General features: G+C 36.3%; 1 protein-coding gene across 1 annotated transcript in view; it reads right to left on the reverse strand.

The window, feature by feature from the left end:
• Positions 1-18,956, reverse strand: part of RDX (radixin) — a 91,647-nt gene that overhangs the window by 26,805 nt on the left and 45,886 nt on the right. The window contains exons 12-15 of the mRNA XM_082684296.1: positions 10,657-10,817; positions 9,661-9,753; positions 5,539-5,781; positions 3,277-3,437 (exon numbers count right to left, since the gene is read on the reverse strand). Coding sequence (XP_082540422.1) covers positions 3,277-3,437; positions 5,539-5,781; positions 9,661-9,753; positions 10,657-10,817 — 658 coding nt within the window. The remainder of the gene's footprint in view (positions 1-3,276; positions 3,438-5,538; positions 5,782-9,660; positions 9,754-10,656; positions 10,818-18,956) is intronic.

An 18,956-nucleotide genomic window follows, 5' to 3' on the forward strand; every position in this document is an offset into this window, starting at 1 on the left:
ATGTTTCTGAATCTAAAAAACTTTCACTTTCATTTCTACAAATGTCACTAATCAACAAAGTAATAAAAATTGAGACAGAAACTAGGGACATTTTTTATTTTTAATCCTAACACTAATACTGAAATTCTTCTCTAATAATCACTAGGAATGAGAATTCTAATATAGTCTAAGACAACTTTGTAAGTGGTAATTGTAGTTCTTAAAGAAAAACTGTAGATATAAAGCAATCCTATAAAATTCCCCTTTCTTTTCTGAAAAGACTGGAATAAAGAAATCACTACCTGACTTTGAGAAAAAAATAATCAAGTGACAGTTAACAGTTCAGTTTACTATGAACTGAGCAGACTCTCAGCTTTTCCTTTTAGAACAGATTTATGACTTAAGAAGAATAATCTTTATGTTAGAAATCAGGAAGAAGCTTTTAAAGACAATAACCTTCTAGATTCATGGTAACTGTGCTGTAATGTCACTTAAAAATACAAATATGTATTTAAATAAATGCACTTGGTATATAGTTCTTTAAAGAACATTTGTATTTTAATAGCAAGATTAATCAATGACAATCAAACTATATCTTCTTTAGGAAAAATAAACTATAAACAATATACAATTAAAGCAATGACTGGAAATCCTAAATGATTTCTGTTATCAAGAGAGTTAACAATTTAATTTTTCACAAAATTAATAATCACTATTACTTCCATACCAAAAGAGGTATAATTTGGCGGAAGATAAATCTGTGAGGATTTTGCAATTTTTCCCTATCCATTTCTCACTTTTAAGATGTGATGATTCATGGGTCTTATAGAGAATCTAATTTTGAGAAATATAAAAAAAATCCATGTTAAATAACAACAGTGGACCTTGAAGCCATGAGCTTTTGTCACTTTATTGTTAACCAATGAATGTTATCCAAAATTATAGATGTAATTGTAACTTAATTGTACAACACAAAATTATGCTAATGGTAAAAGTCTGTTGGAATTTACCAAATACTCATTAATATATTTTACATTGCTATATGAACATGTGCTCTCAACTGCTAATAAGAGTTATAACTGGTTTAATCACTATGAAACCATATTGCAAATAGTTGTTCCTGTTTAGAAAAATTCACACAGCTTTAAAAATGGATTAAATCCATTTTAATCCTAATCTACAAATAGATTATAAACAGCAAATATAACTGGTAGTTTTCCAACACTGATATCAAACTGATGTAGCAATGGTAGTGCACACAATTCAAAATGTAGAAAATTAATAAAAATCCAATGGAAGTCCAAGTTTCCACTTATTATGGCAATGGCCCTGATGCTTTGGAACAGTGAACACTTATGCTTTAAAGCATGAAGAGCAGAGTTCACCGTCTATTCCTCTAATGTGCTGCAAGGAGAAATATTTTCTTCTGCAGTGTTTTGAAGCATGTGCACAACTACCATACAACAGTCACTTCAAGGTTATTAACCAGTTATCTTTTGTCCTACAAAGTCCAAAAAAAATATATTAAGCGAAGCCTTTCCTTTTCATGTCTGCCCAGATTAATCCTTTTATAGTTAGCAAAATCAAAAAAGCACAAGAGATATTTTCAGACACAACTTGAATCTACTGTGCATGAAAAAATGCTTAACAAAATGGCAATTTTAATAGATAAATGTAAATTTGAGTGCATAATACCAAATGAAAAGTAGCTGAACCACACAGAGAAAACAAGGCTTTCCTTATCTCCAAGTCTAGATGTTTTACAATAAAGAAAATACCAGAACATGTAAATATTAGAACATCTTTCAACTGGAAAGATTTCTTAAGACATAACTGAACTCAATATAACCTAAAATTATAATTTCTAAAGTAGGATTAACAAACCAAATTTACGTATTTTTAGCTAGAGAATGAAAAAAATAAGCACAATGATTTAGAAACCAAATCTGCTGAAATGATTATGTAACAATTATATCAAGAAATGAAGGTACAGACATTCATATGCTACAAGGGCAAATCTCTCACTCACACACACACACATACATACACACACATACTCTCTCCCCCTCTCTCTCTCTCTTCCTTGGACATACAACATCCCTCCAAGAGAGCTGGTCCTGCAATTAAGCTCAACAAAGGCAGTTAAAAATTTAGCACTCTAAGATATTCTGAAGGAAATCTCAGAAATACTCCTTGCATGATTGAAAGTACTGGTATGTATTTTAGAACACAGAGCTTACACACTCCACTGGGTTGGAACAAAGAATCACCACAGGTGTAGGAGTGAGGTAGTATTACTGTCCCCTCCTTGGAACTGATGTTTTCATGTGCTGCCCTTCCAGAAAGGTCCAGGGTTGGTTTTTGTTTTTGTTTTTTATGATTATAATAAGTTACCAACAAATGATTTTTTTTAATTAAACACCTGTTTGTCTAAATCAGTGTATGAAAGAACAGACTTCTTAATCTTTCAGAGACAATTACTATTTGCAGGTAGTGTTTCATCAATAAATTCTCCCAGGGAACTACTACCTGCTGTCTACACCTTTGTGAACAGTAAGCAAAGAAAACCAAAAGACGAAAGGAGATGAAACCCCAATCAATTCGGCTGTCGAAGATGACTGTAATTAAGTAGGCAAATATCAAATATCCAATAATATAGCTGGGACTTAAAACATTAACCATCCTACACTATTAAACATTCTAATCCTTTTCATGATTCATAGCTGTCTTCTACACAATTATCAAAGACTGTCTACCCTGTTGCCTACCTTCATTTTAGCCATGCCGATGACCTGTATGATGGCAGAATGATGGCTATCAGCACAGCAAGGAGAAGGGCACGCTGGGGAAATATGAGTGAGACAGAATGTGGAAATACACATAGGCAAAATATGGAAGGGGCAAAAGAAAACAGGGCGCTCCAGCTAACCACTCATAAAGTCACCATCATCCTTTGAACTGTACAAAGTGCTGAAATCACGCATACACATTTGTCAGACATGATCCTTAGTGTTAATCTCCAACAGAAAAAAAAAAACAATGGAAACTGAAAATGTGACAGGAGGCGATGGAACGCTGTCCTCCACTCCCTGGGCCAAAAGGAAAAGAAAATCAAGCATGACATTACACTGCCTTAATGCTGAAGAGCTCCCCTCAAGTATGTCTTTAGCCACCACAGTCAATTGGTGTAAGTGCTTTGGCAAGGTGGGATGCGTTCCATCACATCTGCAAAGGCCTGCTTTTCTCTGTTGGTGGTTCAGCTTATGAAGAACACGTATGCAAAATAACAGCTCTCACATGGCTTCAAACTCATCAATCCGCTGCTTGGTGTTGCCTTGTCGAATCTGCCGCAGAGTCTTGTACTTATCGCGGCCGGCTTTAACATTCTCAGCGTGAAGAACATCATTTTGTGTTTTCTTGGTTTCATCCCTGGCTTGGGCCAATTCTGAACTTAGTGCCTATAGGTAAGAAAGAAAAAAATGACTTATTTTTTTGGTAGGTTTTAGAAAGATTATGAAAAAGTTTTAAAGACAAAAATACACAAGTCACAAATCTTACATTTTCCCATAGTCAAATTCCCCTTGTCACAAAACTGTTTTGCTTGTAGTCACAGCACAGGTAGAGGTGAGGGAAGAGTACCCTCCTTGCATTTCATTTCTCCACTCATCAACCATGATGACTTTGTGTACTATTGTACATTTCCTTAACTTTCTCATACAATACTTGAAATAACTTACAAAAAAAGAGTTCAATGGAAATATTACAGAATGCTATTTTAAGATCTGAAATGTATGCCGTCAGAGAAACGTTCTCCAAAGTCTTTATTAAAACTCTCCGATCACTTTTTATTACTATTTAAAGATTTCACCAATTAAAAATTTAGAGAACTTATATGGAAAAAAGGTCTAATAAAGTTAAAATTTCCTATTTTGGTTTAATTATGTGCTTTTAATAAACTGATCTTTTGCCATTATAAAATGTGAACAAATAATTCAGATTATGTAATGTCATACAGGTAGTCTATTATATGTTTTTAATGCAAACTTCACTGGTTAAAAACTAAATTTATTTGTCTTTTAAAATTAGCATTAAGGGGTGCCTGGGTGGCTCAGTGGTTGGTTCCCTGCTTTCAGCTCAGGTCATGATCTCAGAGTCCTCGGATCGAGCCCCGCATTGGGCTCTCTGCTGAGCAGGGAGACTGTTTCCCCTCTCTCTCTGCCTGCTTGTGATCTCTCTCTGTCAAATAAATAAATAAAATCTTAAAAAAAAAAAAAAGACAGCATTAAAATACTTCCTACCTTTTAACGTTGAGTCAAGCTGTAATTAAAGAATAACTTACCAGTTAAGGGTTAATCACCCAAGGCTAACGAACATTTGCTACAATGGAAAAAATAAAACAAGGTAACTACAGGCCAACCACTCACAAACCAACCACAAGGCCAGCTAGTGGTAAAGGCTTAAAAAAAAAAAAAAAAAACACCAAATGTTCTTCTGTAAAGAACTTCCCAAATTCAACACCCAAAAAATAAATAACCGGTCGATAAATGTGCAGAAGACATGAAGAGACATTTCTCCAAAGAAGACATACAAATGGGCAACAAGCACATAAAAAAATGTTCAACATCACTGGCCATCAGGGAAATACAAATCAAAACCATGATGAGATACCACCTTATATCAGTCAGAAAGGCTAAAATTAACAACACAGGAAATGACAAATGTTGGCAAGGGAATGGAGAAAGGGGAGCCCTCTTACACTGTTGGTGGGAATGCAAGCTTGAACAGCTACTCTGGAAAACAGTGTGGAGGGTCCCCAAGATGTTAAAAATAGAGCTACCCTATGATGCAGCAATTGCACTCCTGGGTATTTACCCCAAAGATAAAAATGTAATGAAAAAAAAGGGGCACATGCACCCCATTGTTCATAGCAGCAATGTCCACAATAGTCAAATCGCGGAAAGAGCCGAGATGCCCCTCAAAAGGTGAATGGATAAAGATGATGTGGTCCATATATACAATGGAGTATTACTCAGCCATCAGAAAGGATGAATACCCATCACTGGCATCAACATGGATGGAACTGGAGGGGATTATGCTGAGCGAAGTAAGTCAAACAGAGAAGTCACTTATATGGATTCACTCATATGTGGAACATAAGGAATATAAATAGTAACATAAATAGTGTGGAGGGCCACAGGGGAAGGGAGGGAAAACTGAATGGGAAGACAAACTGAGAGGGAGACAAACCATGAGAGATTCTGGACTCCGAGAAACAAACTGAAGGTTACAGAAGGGAGTGGGGAGAGGGATGGGGTAACTGGGTGATGGGTATTAAGGGGATGTGTGGTGATGAGCACTGAGTGTTATAAGCAACTAATGAATCGCTGAACACTGTATCAAAAAATAATGAGATAAGTTGGCTAATTGAACATGATAAAAAAATATATATATATAAAACTTTAAAAAAATAAAATGTTCCCATTTAATAAGTTTAGCTCAATAAACGGGGGAAATGCTACCCATATTATTAATGTGCATTCAACTGCAAATTTTAAATACCTGGAGTTGCTTCTTAACACGCTCATTTTTTTGAGTTTCTGTTACACGTTCCTCTTCACTCCGATGGTTCATCACTCCATCATTTGATAACTCAGCACTAGCCTCAGCATTATTCTCATCATGCTCATCATGCTCGTTTTCTGTTGGAGGAACGACTGGTGGTGGTGGAGGTGGAGGGGGGGCAGACATCACAGTTTTTAGTTCTTCTTTGGTCTTTTCCAAATCTTCCTGGGCTGCAAAAGCCTGAACATTAACAATAAGCTTATCAGCAACCTCCTTTTGAAAATTGGTAATTAAAAGCATCAAGTTATCCTTCCTTCCTAAAAGAAAATATATTTCAGGGTAATGAAAATAAGCCTTACTGATGAAAGCTCTGTTTTTATTTTTTATTTTATTTATTTTTTTATTTTTTTAAAAGATTTTATTTATTTATTTGACAGAGAGAAATCACAAGTAGATGGAGAGGCAGGCAGAGAGAGAGAGAGGGAAGCAGGCTCCTTGCTGAGCAGAGAGCCTGATGCGGGACTCGATCCCAGGACCCTGAGATCATGACCTGAGCCGAAGGCAGCGGCTTAACCCACTGAGCCACCCAGGCGCCCTGAAAGCTCTGTTTTTATAGAGAATGCCAGCAAGGAGAAGTGACAGAATTAAATTACATAACTTTGCAAAACCTACTAAAATTGTTAATACTGGCAAGAATGATCAAATGCTGCAAAAACTGTTATACAAATGGTTGATGAGAAATGGTACTAGTAAAATGCCAAAGAATGCCATGTCTAAGAGATCACATTTTAGCCACAAGGGGAAGCAAGTCACCGTAAATGGAGGAATCAGACCACCATTACTCTAATCCAGTGATCAATTAAAATCACTCATGGTAGGTTAACCAGATACTAAGTGTTCTTCTGAGATGATGCAATAGGAAGTATCCAACATACCAACTGCTTGGGTGGTATACTGTGTTGTTCTGTCTTAAAAAGTCCGGCTTTACACTGTTGTCATTGTATAATTATTAATAATAACACCTTTCACTCTAAAATACATTCTAATTTGGATGATAAATTATATGGTGGTCTCACCTAAGAGGCATCATAGCCAAAAACTTCTTAACTTGAATCCTTCAAGTTTTAAGGTCTGTTTTCCAATTTACAGGAAATACTGATACAAGGACAAGCTGAATAACACCATGAGGAAACAACTAGACAAAAAAAAAAGGGACAATCTGCAGGTCCTTCCAATAACTCAGTATCATAAAATGGCCTGTCCTCCAAGCAAGCACACACAATGCAAAGTCCTAATTTGGACCCTGGCCTGGCAAATCAGCTATAAAAGATTCTGGATCAATTTTGAATGCAGTCTGCCCAGGAATAAACCCACACAAACATAATTAATTTATAATGAAGCAGCCAAGAATATGCAACAGGGGCAATGACACCAGACCACTATCTTACACCATACAAAATTATCAACCCTAAATAATCAGATTTGAACAAAAGACCTAAAACCGTAAGACTCCTAAAAGAAAACACAGAACAAGCTCTTTGACATTGGTCTTGGTAATGATTTGTTGGATCTGACACCAAAAGTAAAGTTAAAAAGCAAAAATATGCAAGTGGGACTACATCAAACTGAAAAGCTTCTGCACAGCAAAGGAAACCATGAAAAAGAAAATGAAAAGTCAACCTGCCGAATGGGAGAAAATATTTACAAATCATATACCCAAATTATAAGGAACTCATACAACTTAACAGTTAAAAAACAATCTGACTAAAAAATGGCAAGGGGATCTGAATGGGTCTTTTTCCATACAAGACATACAGATGGCCAACAGGTACATGAAGAGGTGCTCAACATCACTAATCAACACAGAAATGCAAATATAAACCATAATGAGCTACCACCTCACACCACTCAAGATGGTTATTATCAAAAAGATAAGAAATAGCAAGTGTTGTCGAACATATGCAGGAAAGGGAACCTGTGTGCACCATTACTGAGTACGTAAATTCGTGCAGCCATTATGCCAAACGCTACAGAGGTTCTTCAAAAAATTAAAAATGGAAATACCATTATGATCTAACAATTTCCCTTTTAAGTAGTTATCCCCCACCATGAAAACCCTAACTCAAAAAGATATATACTGTCATGTTCACTGCAGCCTTACTTATAACAGCCAAGATATGAAGCAACCTAAGGATCCACTGACAGATGAATAGGTAAAGAAAAGTGCTGTATACACACACGTGAATACTATTTTGCCATAAAAAAGAAAATCTAGCTATCTGTGTCTGAACTGATGGAACTTGAGGCCACTATGCAAAGTGAAATAAATCAAAGACAAATACCATATGATCTCAATTATAAGTAAACGTAAAAAAAAAATCAAACAGAGCTCATGGATACAGAGAACAAAGTCCTGGTTACCAGAAGTGAGAGGTGGCAGGGAGGGTGAGCAAATGGGAGAAGTGTTTAAAAAATACCAACTCCCAGGGTGCCTGCCTGGGTGGCTCAGTCAGTTAAGCATCTGACTTTGATTCAAGTCATGATCTCTGGGTCCTGGGATCAAGCCCCACATCAGGCTCTGTGCTTAATGGGGAGTCTGCTAGAGATTTTCTCCCTCTCCCTCTGGCCCACCCCCTAAATCATGCTTGCTCTCTCTCAAATAAATAAAATCTTATTAAAAAAAAAAAAAGTACAGACTCCCAGCTATAAGATAAATAAGTCATGGGGATGTAATATACAAATAGCATGGAGACTCCAGTTAATAATACTGTATTGTATATTTGAAAGTTGCAAGTTGCTAAGAGAGTAAATCTTAAAAGTTTTCATGACAAGAAAAAAATTTTCTTGTGATGGGTGTTAACTCATTTCACAATATATACAAGTATCAAACAACAAAGTCATATACCTGAAATTAATAGGTTATACATCAATTATATCTGAATTTTAAAATTTAATGAATATAGTCTAATACAGGTGAGATGAGAAGTTGACTAAAATGGGAGCATATGTACAGTATGACCTCATTCTGAACACATAAGTGTGTATGTATATATACACGCAAACAGGAAAAGATCCTAGAAGGATCTGCACTAAGGTGTTAAAACAGTGATCCTGGCTTCTGGGAATGTGATTTTTCTCGTGTCACTTCCTCATTTCTATAATCCACAGGATTTGCCTCCCTGGTATTAATTCTAAAAAAGTTTATGTGTCTCAGAAATTCTAATAAAGAAAGTGGTCCAGGGGCGCCTGGGTGGCTTAGTGGGTTAAAGTCTCTGCCTTCGGCTCAGGTCATGATCCCAGCGTCCTGGGATCGAGCCCCGCATCAGGCTTTCTGCTCCGCGGGGAGCCTGCTTCCTCCTCTCTCTGCCTGCCTCTCTGCTTACTTGTGATTTCTCTCTGTCAAATAAATAAATAAAATCTTAAAAAAAAAAAAAGTGGTCCAATGGGTTAACCAAGTTCTATTGCTTTGAGAGTTACATATATACACATATACACATATACATAATTCTCACTATCAAAATTTCCCTATGAAATTTAAATTGCTACAAAGAGAATTTAAGAGGCAAAGAAAACTGTATTCACATTTATTGCAAAAAAGTCATAAAACTATATACCTGCGGGTGTTAAAAATTATTTTAGTTGCATTGAAGAGTTAACATTTAAAGTTTGAATTAAACTCTGATTTTTCATTTGTGTACTATTTCAGACAGCAGTGGCTTCATCTACTAAGAAACTTACATTAGAAATCTTAACTATGGGACGCCTAGGTGCCTCCTAGGTTGGTTAAGCATTGGCCTTCGGTTCAAGTCAAGATCCCAAGGTCCTGGGGTCGAGTCCTGTGCTGGGCCCCCAAACTGACTTTATTATTTAAGATCCCACTTAAAACTTACAAGAGTCTCCCCAACACCTGCTTCATTCCCACAGAAAGTAATCACCTCTTCCATTCTTAGCTTGCATCAACAGATTAGTAATTATGACAATACACACACATTCATACACACACGTATCTTTTCCCTCTAAATTGTGACAGTATCTTATATACCTCTACAAACTCGGCAGACTGCTGGGTACAAAAATAGATATTTAATAAATGATACTGAGTGGAAAACAAATGATCACCTTGTGTTGCCACTCAGTAGCTTCCTCTTCCTTTTTCTTCTTGGCTTCTTCCAGCAGTGCAATCTTGGCAGTGAATTCAGCAAGTTCTGCTGCCTAAAATAAAGAAAATAATTACCAATAATAAAATTTTTTTTTCAAAAATATTCTGTCTTTAAAGCTTTAATGTATATGCTTAGACTTTCTATGATTCTCTTAGTCTTTCATTTTTAAAAAGTTAGTATTTAAGATCATAAGCATCTTATTTATAGTAGGTCTAATCTACTAGTAAGAAGACAGTGAAAGCAGTTTTATTATTTTATGGATAAGCAGTTCTTCCCATTTCAGTAGCAGGAACTTAAAAAACAGCACCTGAATTGCACATTTTAACTTTGATCAATAAAGTACTTGCTAAACCCCGCAAAAGAAAAAAACTGCATTTTATATAATGCTTTATAACTTAAAGAGTATGCTGCCAAATAAGCTCATTAGATTCCCCAACAATCCTATTTGGTGCCTTTATTCCTTTTTTCAAAGGGAAGGATCTGGGGCTCAGAAAGACCCAAGGCCACATATCAAGTAAATGTTTGAACCAATATTTAATTCCAGGATCTACCTGGAATGTAGATCATGCCCACTCAATATCTGCAGTCCACTACACAAACAAACACCCAATAAATTATGGCCTATAGTTATCTTTTAAGAAGGTATCAGAACATACTGTCAATTTATCTAAAGTAAAACACACTAATGGCTTATGCAAAGTTTAAGTGAATCAGAAATCTTTTGTTAGCAATAGACTCTATTGACATCTCATTGTTTTATCTTTAGGTTTTTTGGGTTCTTTTTTTCATGCAGAAATAAAATTTTTAGGTTTATTTCCACACTTTGTGATTAGGTTACTTGTATCTTTGGTTTACTTTCCAGAAGATCTAATATACTTAGTTTTACAAGCTTTGCTTCATGCTTTTGTCTAAATTTTTCTTTCTCTCTGAGATAGAACCAAGACAGGTTCCTGACCAGCTGTTCCTGATTCTTCATCTGGTCGGCAGCTTGTTTTGCAATAGCGGACTTGGCTTCTTCAGCAGCTCGACGCTCCTTTTCAAGTCTTTCTGCTTCTTCCTTTGCTCGTTTTCGTTCCTGGTCCAGTTCCAGAGCTTTTCGAGTCTGTTCTTCTAGTTCTGTCAAATATATGTACACCCCCACAACAAAGGTTAATTCCAATTATTCTCATTATCAAAAGAAGAAGCCAAAATGGTTAACGAAGCATCTATCTTAAAATTAGCACACCTGCAAATGAACATATACTTTGTTTTTAACTTGGCAAAAGCCTAATAAATATTTTTAAGTACTACACAATTAAAAAACTTGAAGAAATGAAAATACTTTGTAATTTAACTCACATCATAAGGCTGGAAGTCATCTTTAGTTTTAAAAAATATGATCTCCAAAGTTTGACCTACAGAACTTGTCATCTGTTTCAAAACTATAAAACAATACACTTTAAAACTTACATATAATGTTTTACTTATTTAAGTATCAGATGAGTAAACCCAAGGCATTAAGACTGAAAACAATACTAATTCAGAAGAGGAATTCTGATGTGAATCACATGAATTACTATAACTTTTGAGTTATTGGTATATATCCATTCTTCAGGCATGAAGACAAAGTAAATACCTGGAGATAAATGACATCAATTTTGATCTTGCAGTGTACAGATCATAAAGTTAATTGTTCTCTTTTTCAGTGAGTTGAATAAGAAAGGAAAATATTATTAGCACAAATATTACTAGCACTTAAATTAATTAAAACTACTAATTTTAAACATTATTCTGAGAACTCTTATTTAAAAACAAGGACCTCACAAAACAAACTGAGGGTTGCTGGGGGGAGGGGGTTTGGGAGAAGGGGGTGGGATTATGGACATTGGGGAGGGTATGTGCTTTGGTGAGTGCTGTGAAGTGTGTAAACCTGGTGATTCACAGACCTATACCCCTGGGGATAAAAATATATGTTTATAAAAAATAAAAAATTAAAAAATATATATATATATATAAAAAAAATAAAATAAAATAAAATAAAAACAAGGACATTTTGTGACAAAAGATAATAGAACGTCACCTATTAAGAGGGTGCAATGTCCTACAAAAAAATGATTCTCCCTTTCTCTATACTCCAGAGAGGAGAAAAAACTAAAAATCTGTATGTCTGTGATAAGGTTTGAAAGCTAGCTGTAACATACACGCTTCTTACCACTCTCAATTTTGTTGCTCTTGGTCAGAATTAATTTAGTTAATTGCAGTTAAAATCTGCAAGGCTTAGAGAGGGGTAGGACGAAAAATGGTTAAATTTTAAATTCCCAATAAAATAATGTAAAAATTTTATGTGGCTCTTCGGCTATAAGGGTGAACAATGTATGTAACACTGAATGTTGTCACAACTAAATTCTAGGATTATTCATTTTAGAATTTGCCTTCTAAAACTGGGACATCAAGCTAACTTATTAAACTTTTCTTAGGATCATTCTTTCCAACTTGTTGATTTGATTAATATATAAAATAAAGCACACAATACTCAAGGTTGTATCATTCATCAAAACAAGCAAACAAAAAACAAAAGAAAATAACACTGCTTCTTTTCTCATAATAAAAATTTCTTCTGTACAATAAAGGAAGAAAGAAAAAGTAAGTTTGGCTTTTAAAGTTAAATCTTCAATTAAATATTCCCAATATTCATTATTTTCTATCAACTTGTTTCAATAAATATCATTTTCAAGAACATAGACAAGGCAATGGCTCTTTTGTGATTAAGAATTATACAAAAGTGTGGGCGCCTGGGTGGCTCAGTGGGTTAAGCCGCTGCCTTCGGCTCAGGTCATGATCTCAGGGTCCTGGGATCGAGTCCCGCATCGGGCTCTCTGCTCAGCAGGGAGCCTGTTTCTTCCTCTCTCTCTCTGCCTGCCTCTCTGCCTACTTGTGATCTCTCTCTGTCAAATAAATAAATAAAATCTTTAAAAAAAAAAAAAGAATTATACAAAAGTGTCAATTATTTTAAATGTTGAAAATAAATCGGAAAACTTCAAATCTACTCTAGTCTCTTCTAGAAAGGAAGGTTTTGAAATGACTTACTTATTTCCTCCCCAGTTAAAAGAGTTAGAACAGAGACTGGAAAACTATGGCCCACTAACCCAATGCCTTGTTTTTGTAAGTAAAGTTTCACAGGCACGCATACCCTCACTCAGTTCAATACCGTCACGTGTTTATGTACAGTACAAGACCGCTTACATTCTGCAACAGCAGAGCTGACAGTTGCACCAGGAACCGTGTGGCCTGCTGAGCCTGAAGTATTACTATCTGGCCCTGTGCAGAAAGGTTTACAAATCCACCTATTAGAATATTTTTATGAAACAAACACGCCTCTAAGGACCTTGGATCCCCTTGGAACACCTGCAGGGAAGGATTAGCTAAGATAAAGAACATCAACATTTTGCCTCTCTGGTTCATAAAAATCTAGGACCTACAATTTCTGAGGTCTGACACATGCTAAGAGGGTACCAAGGAATATGGCTTCTTTTAGAAGATCTGCTCTTTCAGGATAAAGATTAAGGTTTTAAGAATAAGCTGCTTCTCTCATTAACAGTATTGCATTGATATAGATGGATATGGTATTTAGAACCAAGAAGTTAAGCTCAAGCTAATAAAATTTGGGGAAGTCTCTTTCTCAGTCGGGCTTGAACATAAATTTGATTTCTGACAGGTCTAGGGCTTTGTAAGCCAAATGATCTCTTATGGGCAAAGCTTAGAAACTATGTAACTACACAAGAATTAGTAAAAAATAAATTAATGAATTAAATATCCCAAAAGTTGTAGAGTTTTCTTCCTTTGCTCAGTCTAAGGTAATAGTTTATGAAGTATCACATTTTTTTCCATAGGAAAAGAATATTGTTGTTAAAAAAAAGCAAAGAAGTTCCACTGTCATTAATTTTTAGAATTCACAGAATTAAGAATTTACTTACCAATTACTCACTAAAAATGCAATTATAAAATATCTATCCTAAATCTAAGCAATGGAGTGTTATACCATCATACAAAAAAAGTAAGAAAGATCTCTTTGTGAGTATACACATAGGACATTCAAGTGTGCATTAACTGAAAACAGCAAGGTACAGAAGGATACGTGCAGGATACTACATTTTATTTAAGAAAGAAGAGGAAACAAGAATATGGTTCATGAGGATACTGTGTATTTGCTTACTTTGTACACAAAAAACAGACAAAACAGAACAGCATTTAATATTCTCAGCGGAGCGGAATAAAAGTGAACCAGCACACAGCAGCCCTAGGCCTACAATACTAAGTCAGACTAAAAAGACACAGCTTGCAATTTGGGGGCTATCAAGGCATCCAAGGCTTGGGAGATCAAGATCCTTAAAAGGAGTAAATAGAAAGGTAGGCTCTAAAATCTGCATGCTATTTCCCCCCAAGAGGTTTGCCAACTCCTAAAATGTACACATATGAGGTAGAAAACTAGGGAAACAAACAAAAAACAGCTATAACTGGCTACAGAATAGCAGGAAGATCAACACTGTCGTGCAGCCAGGGGTCAACGGCTGGCATTGAGGGGCCTAGTCAATGAGCAGTCCTTCAGAAGACACCCTGAAGGGTCTACAGACTAGCAGGGAGGGAAAAAACACAAAGAGACCAACCTTAACAAAGCCTGAAACCTTGGTCAACTCCACCAGTGACCTGCACATATTCTGCCTGGCAAAAAAAAAAAAAACCAAATCCTCTCTAAAGTTAAATAACATCATTCTAGGGCTCCCTAATGTTTCAAACTCAACATTGGGAAAGCAACCAAAATTACAAGGCATACTGGGAAGACGGGACCAAATGACCCTTCCAACACCCCTAAAATCCCCCACTACTGTGTGGGCCCAAAGATTATCCAGGTAGTGCAGTTAGCAAACAAGGATGTTAACGTAACTATGAAAGATACTGCTTACCTAGGAAAACTGAAGAAAAAGCAAAGAACGAGGAGAGATGCAAAATCCAGAGAAACACTGACAACACTGCAGAAGCAGATCTTTAGGCATCCTACAAACCCTCTGCAGAGATGTCAAGGGCCAGAGTCCCCTTTATAATCCTGGAAGTTCAAGTTATTAATATTTTCCTTATGGTTATGCTATCTTCTAGAAACTTCATTCTCCCTTCAACATTTAGGTTCACATGCATAGCACCCATAAAGAAACAGGAGGACTTTGAGAGGGACACGGATACACTACTAATTTTATTTTAGCAAAATCCTGAGTGAGTACAATCATGTACTGAAGCACCATCCCCCCAAAAGATAAAATATTTATCACCACTAACCAACCAGTAAAACTGCAAATTTGAAGAGCATGTGAAGTTCCTCTTGCTGCTTAGAACAAATACTAAGGAAAGAAACTCTGAAAAGGCAAGGCTTCTAGGGGGCTGGGGGGAGTGGGGAGCCCAACAGAAAAGCTAAAAATAAATGTCAACTTGGTAGATCAGAGTACTAGAGCTTGTCACCACATTCAGCCACTATTACCAAATCCTCAACCCACAGAAGTGTGCAGCCAAGACATCCCAGTAGCTAATAACTTTCCTCTCTAGGACTATCCATCTCCAGAACTTCCTTTCCAGAGGCTCTCTATTCAGAAGAGGATTATGAATAGGAGATGGGAGGAGAGGAAAAGCACAGTTAGTATGGCAAACAGAAAGAGAAATTACCAACCCAGGAATGATCAGGAGGTGCATCACCTTACAATACCACAGAAGAGTTTGTGCTGTGAGATATGCAGAACATCCAGACTGCTGACTCCCACCGAAAGGTCAGTCTTGTCATATAATAAACTCTTCTGAAGCTCTAGTCTGTCCTGTTATAAACTTAATCGCTCCCTATAATAACTTTTTCAAGTTAATTGTTTTCCTTTTCTCAACTTCAGAATAATTTATACAAGTATGCAATGTGTAACCATTAACAACTAAAGTCATAAAAGATAATGTAAAATCTAAATAATCTGGAAGCCTAAGAACTTGCCCTTGTCTTTGAAACGTGCTTCCCACTATACAACATATACTTTCTTGTACGCCTATGATGCACTTATAAGGTATGTCAGTTTCAAGTTTTTCTAGATACAACTGGTGATTGAACAGTGTCCACTGACAATAAAATCAACTAATAGCTGAGTGGAACAGAATAGTCTGGAAGTAGACCTACATACATATTGTATTCTGGATTTGTGACAAAGGTGATGAATGTAGCTAAATGGGGAAAGAACATTCCTTGTAATAAAGGTTCTGGGTCAACTGAAAATACATATGGGAAGAAATAACACTGACTCCTACAAAAATCAGTTACATATGGATTATGGACCTAAACGAGAAAGGTAAAGCAGTATCCACAAAGTTGTAAAAAATAATATATTCACAACCATAAGAGAAAGAGTGATAAATGGAACTTAAAGAACTTCTCTTCATTAAAAGAAACTTACACTGAGAGAGAAAAAAGGCAAACCATAGAAAGATTTTCTTTTAACAAAATATGAGAAGAACTATAGATCAATAAGAAAAAAAAAGAAAATCCAATTTTTAAAAATAGGTGAAACTCATGAAAAGGCACTTTATGGATGCTATAAGCATTTGCAAAAGTGCTTAAAATCAAATCATCAGTCATCAAGAAAATGCACTGTACTAACTGTCCTCACCAGAATGGCTAAACTAACAAACAAAGAACGCAAGAGGAAACCCTGACAGTAAAACAAATCATCAAGTAATGAAGATACAGTGCAAATCAACTTTCATTCACTACTGGTAAGAATGAGCACTGATACAATCACTTTGTAGAAACAGTGGCAGTATCTACGATAAACTGTAGCAGTGACCCAGCAATTCCACTCTGGGGTACAGATACCTCCCCTAAATTAATACCCAGGGACTACACTTAAGAATGTTCACAGTAGCCTTATTTTATAATAGCCAGAACCAGAACTATCCCAAATGTCTATCATCAGTACAATTTGCTATCTACATGCAACAGAATATTACACTACCATGTAAAACAACAAACTACAACTCCAGGCACAAGTTTTGAACAAAAAGAAGCCAAGCAGAAGAGTACATGAATTCATTTACATGCAGTTCAAAAACAAGCAAGACTGTTCTTGGGCACGATACCAAATGCACAAGCAAAAAATAAATAAACTGAACTCCAGGGCCGTAGGTGGTGTAGTCAGTTATGCCTCTGACTCTTGGTTTTGGCTCAGGTCGTGATGTTAGGGTCATAAGATCATGCCCCACATCAGACTCCATGCTGAGTACAAAGTCTGCTTAAGATTCTTACTCTCCTCCTCCCCCCTGTGCACTCCCTCTCTCTCTCCAAATGAATAAATAGATCTTAAAAAGAAAAAAAACAAAACAAAACTGGACTTCATCCAAATTTAAAGCACTGGGCTTCAAAGAATATCATCCTCAAAGTGAAGGTAACCCACAGAATGGGAGAAAATATCTGCAGATCATATGTCTGGTACGTCATAAGACATCTGTACCGAGATACAGAAAGAACTCTTAACACCTCAACAACAAAAAGACAACACAGTTGAAAAATGGAAGAAAATGCAAAAATACACCTTTCCAAAGAAGATTATATATAAATGGCCAATAAACATATGGAAAGATGCTCAACATCATTAGCCACTTGGAAAATGCAAATCAAAACCACAGTAGCACTTCACACCCACTAGGATGACCACACTCCGAAAGACTAACATTAGTAAGTGCTGGGAGGTTAGGGGTCATCCAAATGATCCACTGATAGTGGGAATGTAAAATGGTACAGTCATTTTAGATACCAGTTAGGCAGTTTGTCAAAAAGTTGAACATAAACTTACCATATGACCCAGTAATCTACTCCCAGGTATAACTCAAAAGAAATGAAAACAATAACCAGTACACAGATGTTCATAGCAACATAGTCACAATAGTCAGATGGTGGGAACAACCCAAATGCTCACCAACTAATGAATAAAATGTAGTGTGTGTGTGTATGTATGTATGTATATATGTGTGTGTACGTGTAGATCATATGTATATAACATCTACATCTATCTATATATATATACATATATCTATATATCCACAGAATGAAACATTATTCAGCCATAAAAAAGAATGAGTGCCCGGTGCCTGGGTGGCTCAGTGGGTTAAGCCGCTGCCTTCGGCTCAGGTCATGATCTCAGGGTCCTGGGATCGAGTCCCGCATCGGGCTCTCTGCTCAGCAGGGAGCCTGCTTCCCTTCCTCTCTCTCTACCTGCCTCTCCGTCTACTTGTGATTTCTCTCTGTCAAATAAATAAATAAAATCTTAAAAAAAAAAAAATAAATAAAATAAAAAGAATGAGTGCCTGATACAAGCTCCAACACAATGACCTTTAAAAACATTATGCTCCATGAAAGACAGTTACTAAAGACCATATTCTACACAATTCCATTCATAAGAAATGACCAGCACATGTAGTCTACAGAGCTAGAAGTAGATTAGTAGTTGCCTAGGACTGGGGGAGGGAGGACTCAGAAAAATTTGAAGTGACTGCTAATGGGTATGGGATTTCTTTCTGGGGTGATGTAATTGTTCTAAAATTGTGGCATCAAGTGGCAAAACTCTGAATATACTAGAAACCGTTAAAATAAACACTTTCGATCATTAACTGTGTGGTATTGTGATTCATACCTCAACAGAACTATTAAAAATAAGACTAAACTCTATGATGAGGGTGCCCAGGTGGCTCAGTCGGTTAACACCTGCTTTCGGCTCAGGTCATGATCCCAGAGTCCTAGTCCTGAGATCAGGTCCCAGATCCCTGGAAGGGATCTTCCTGCTCAGGAGGAAGTCTGCTTCTCCCTCTGCCCCTCCCCCTGCTCATGCACATGTGCTCTCTCTCTTGCAAAAATAAATCTTTAAAAAAGTAATAAACTCTATGATGATATACATCAGAATGATATAAGTCATATTTGGGGTGAAAAAATGGGAAGGGATACAATGGAGAGTTCCTTAGTGCAGGTAATGTTCTGCACCTTGTTCTAGGTAGTCACAGGAATAAATTCACTTGGCAAAAATTCATTAAGCCTGATACCTAAGAGGCATGCACATTATTATATACATGCTATACTTCAAACACATTTTTTAAAAAAACTTTCCAAAAAATCTCAGAAAATTAAATTAGGGATTATCTACTTCCATTCTAGAAATTAGGAATCTAAGGAAATTGAGAGGTTAAAATGACTTGCTAAAGGTATTCTAA

The sequence above is a fragment of the Mustela nivalis genome, assembly GCF_964662115.1.
Source record: "Mustela nivalis genome assembly, chromosome: 9".
In the NCBI taxonomy this organism is placed as follows: Eukaryota; Metazoa; Chordata; class Mammalia; order Carnivora; family Mustelidae; genus Mustela; species Mustela nivalis.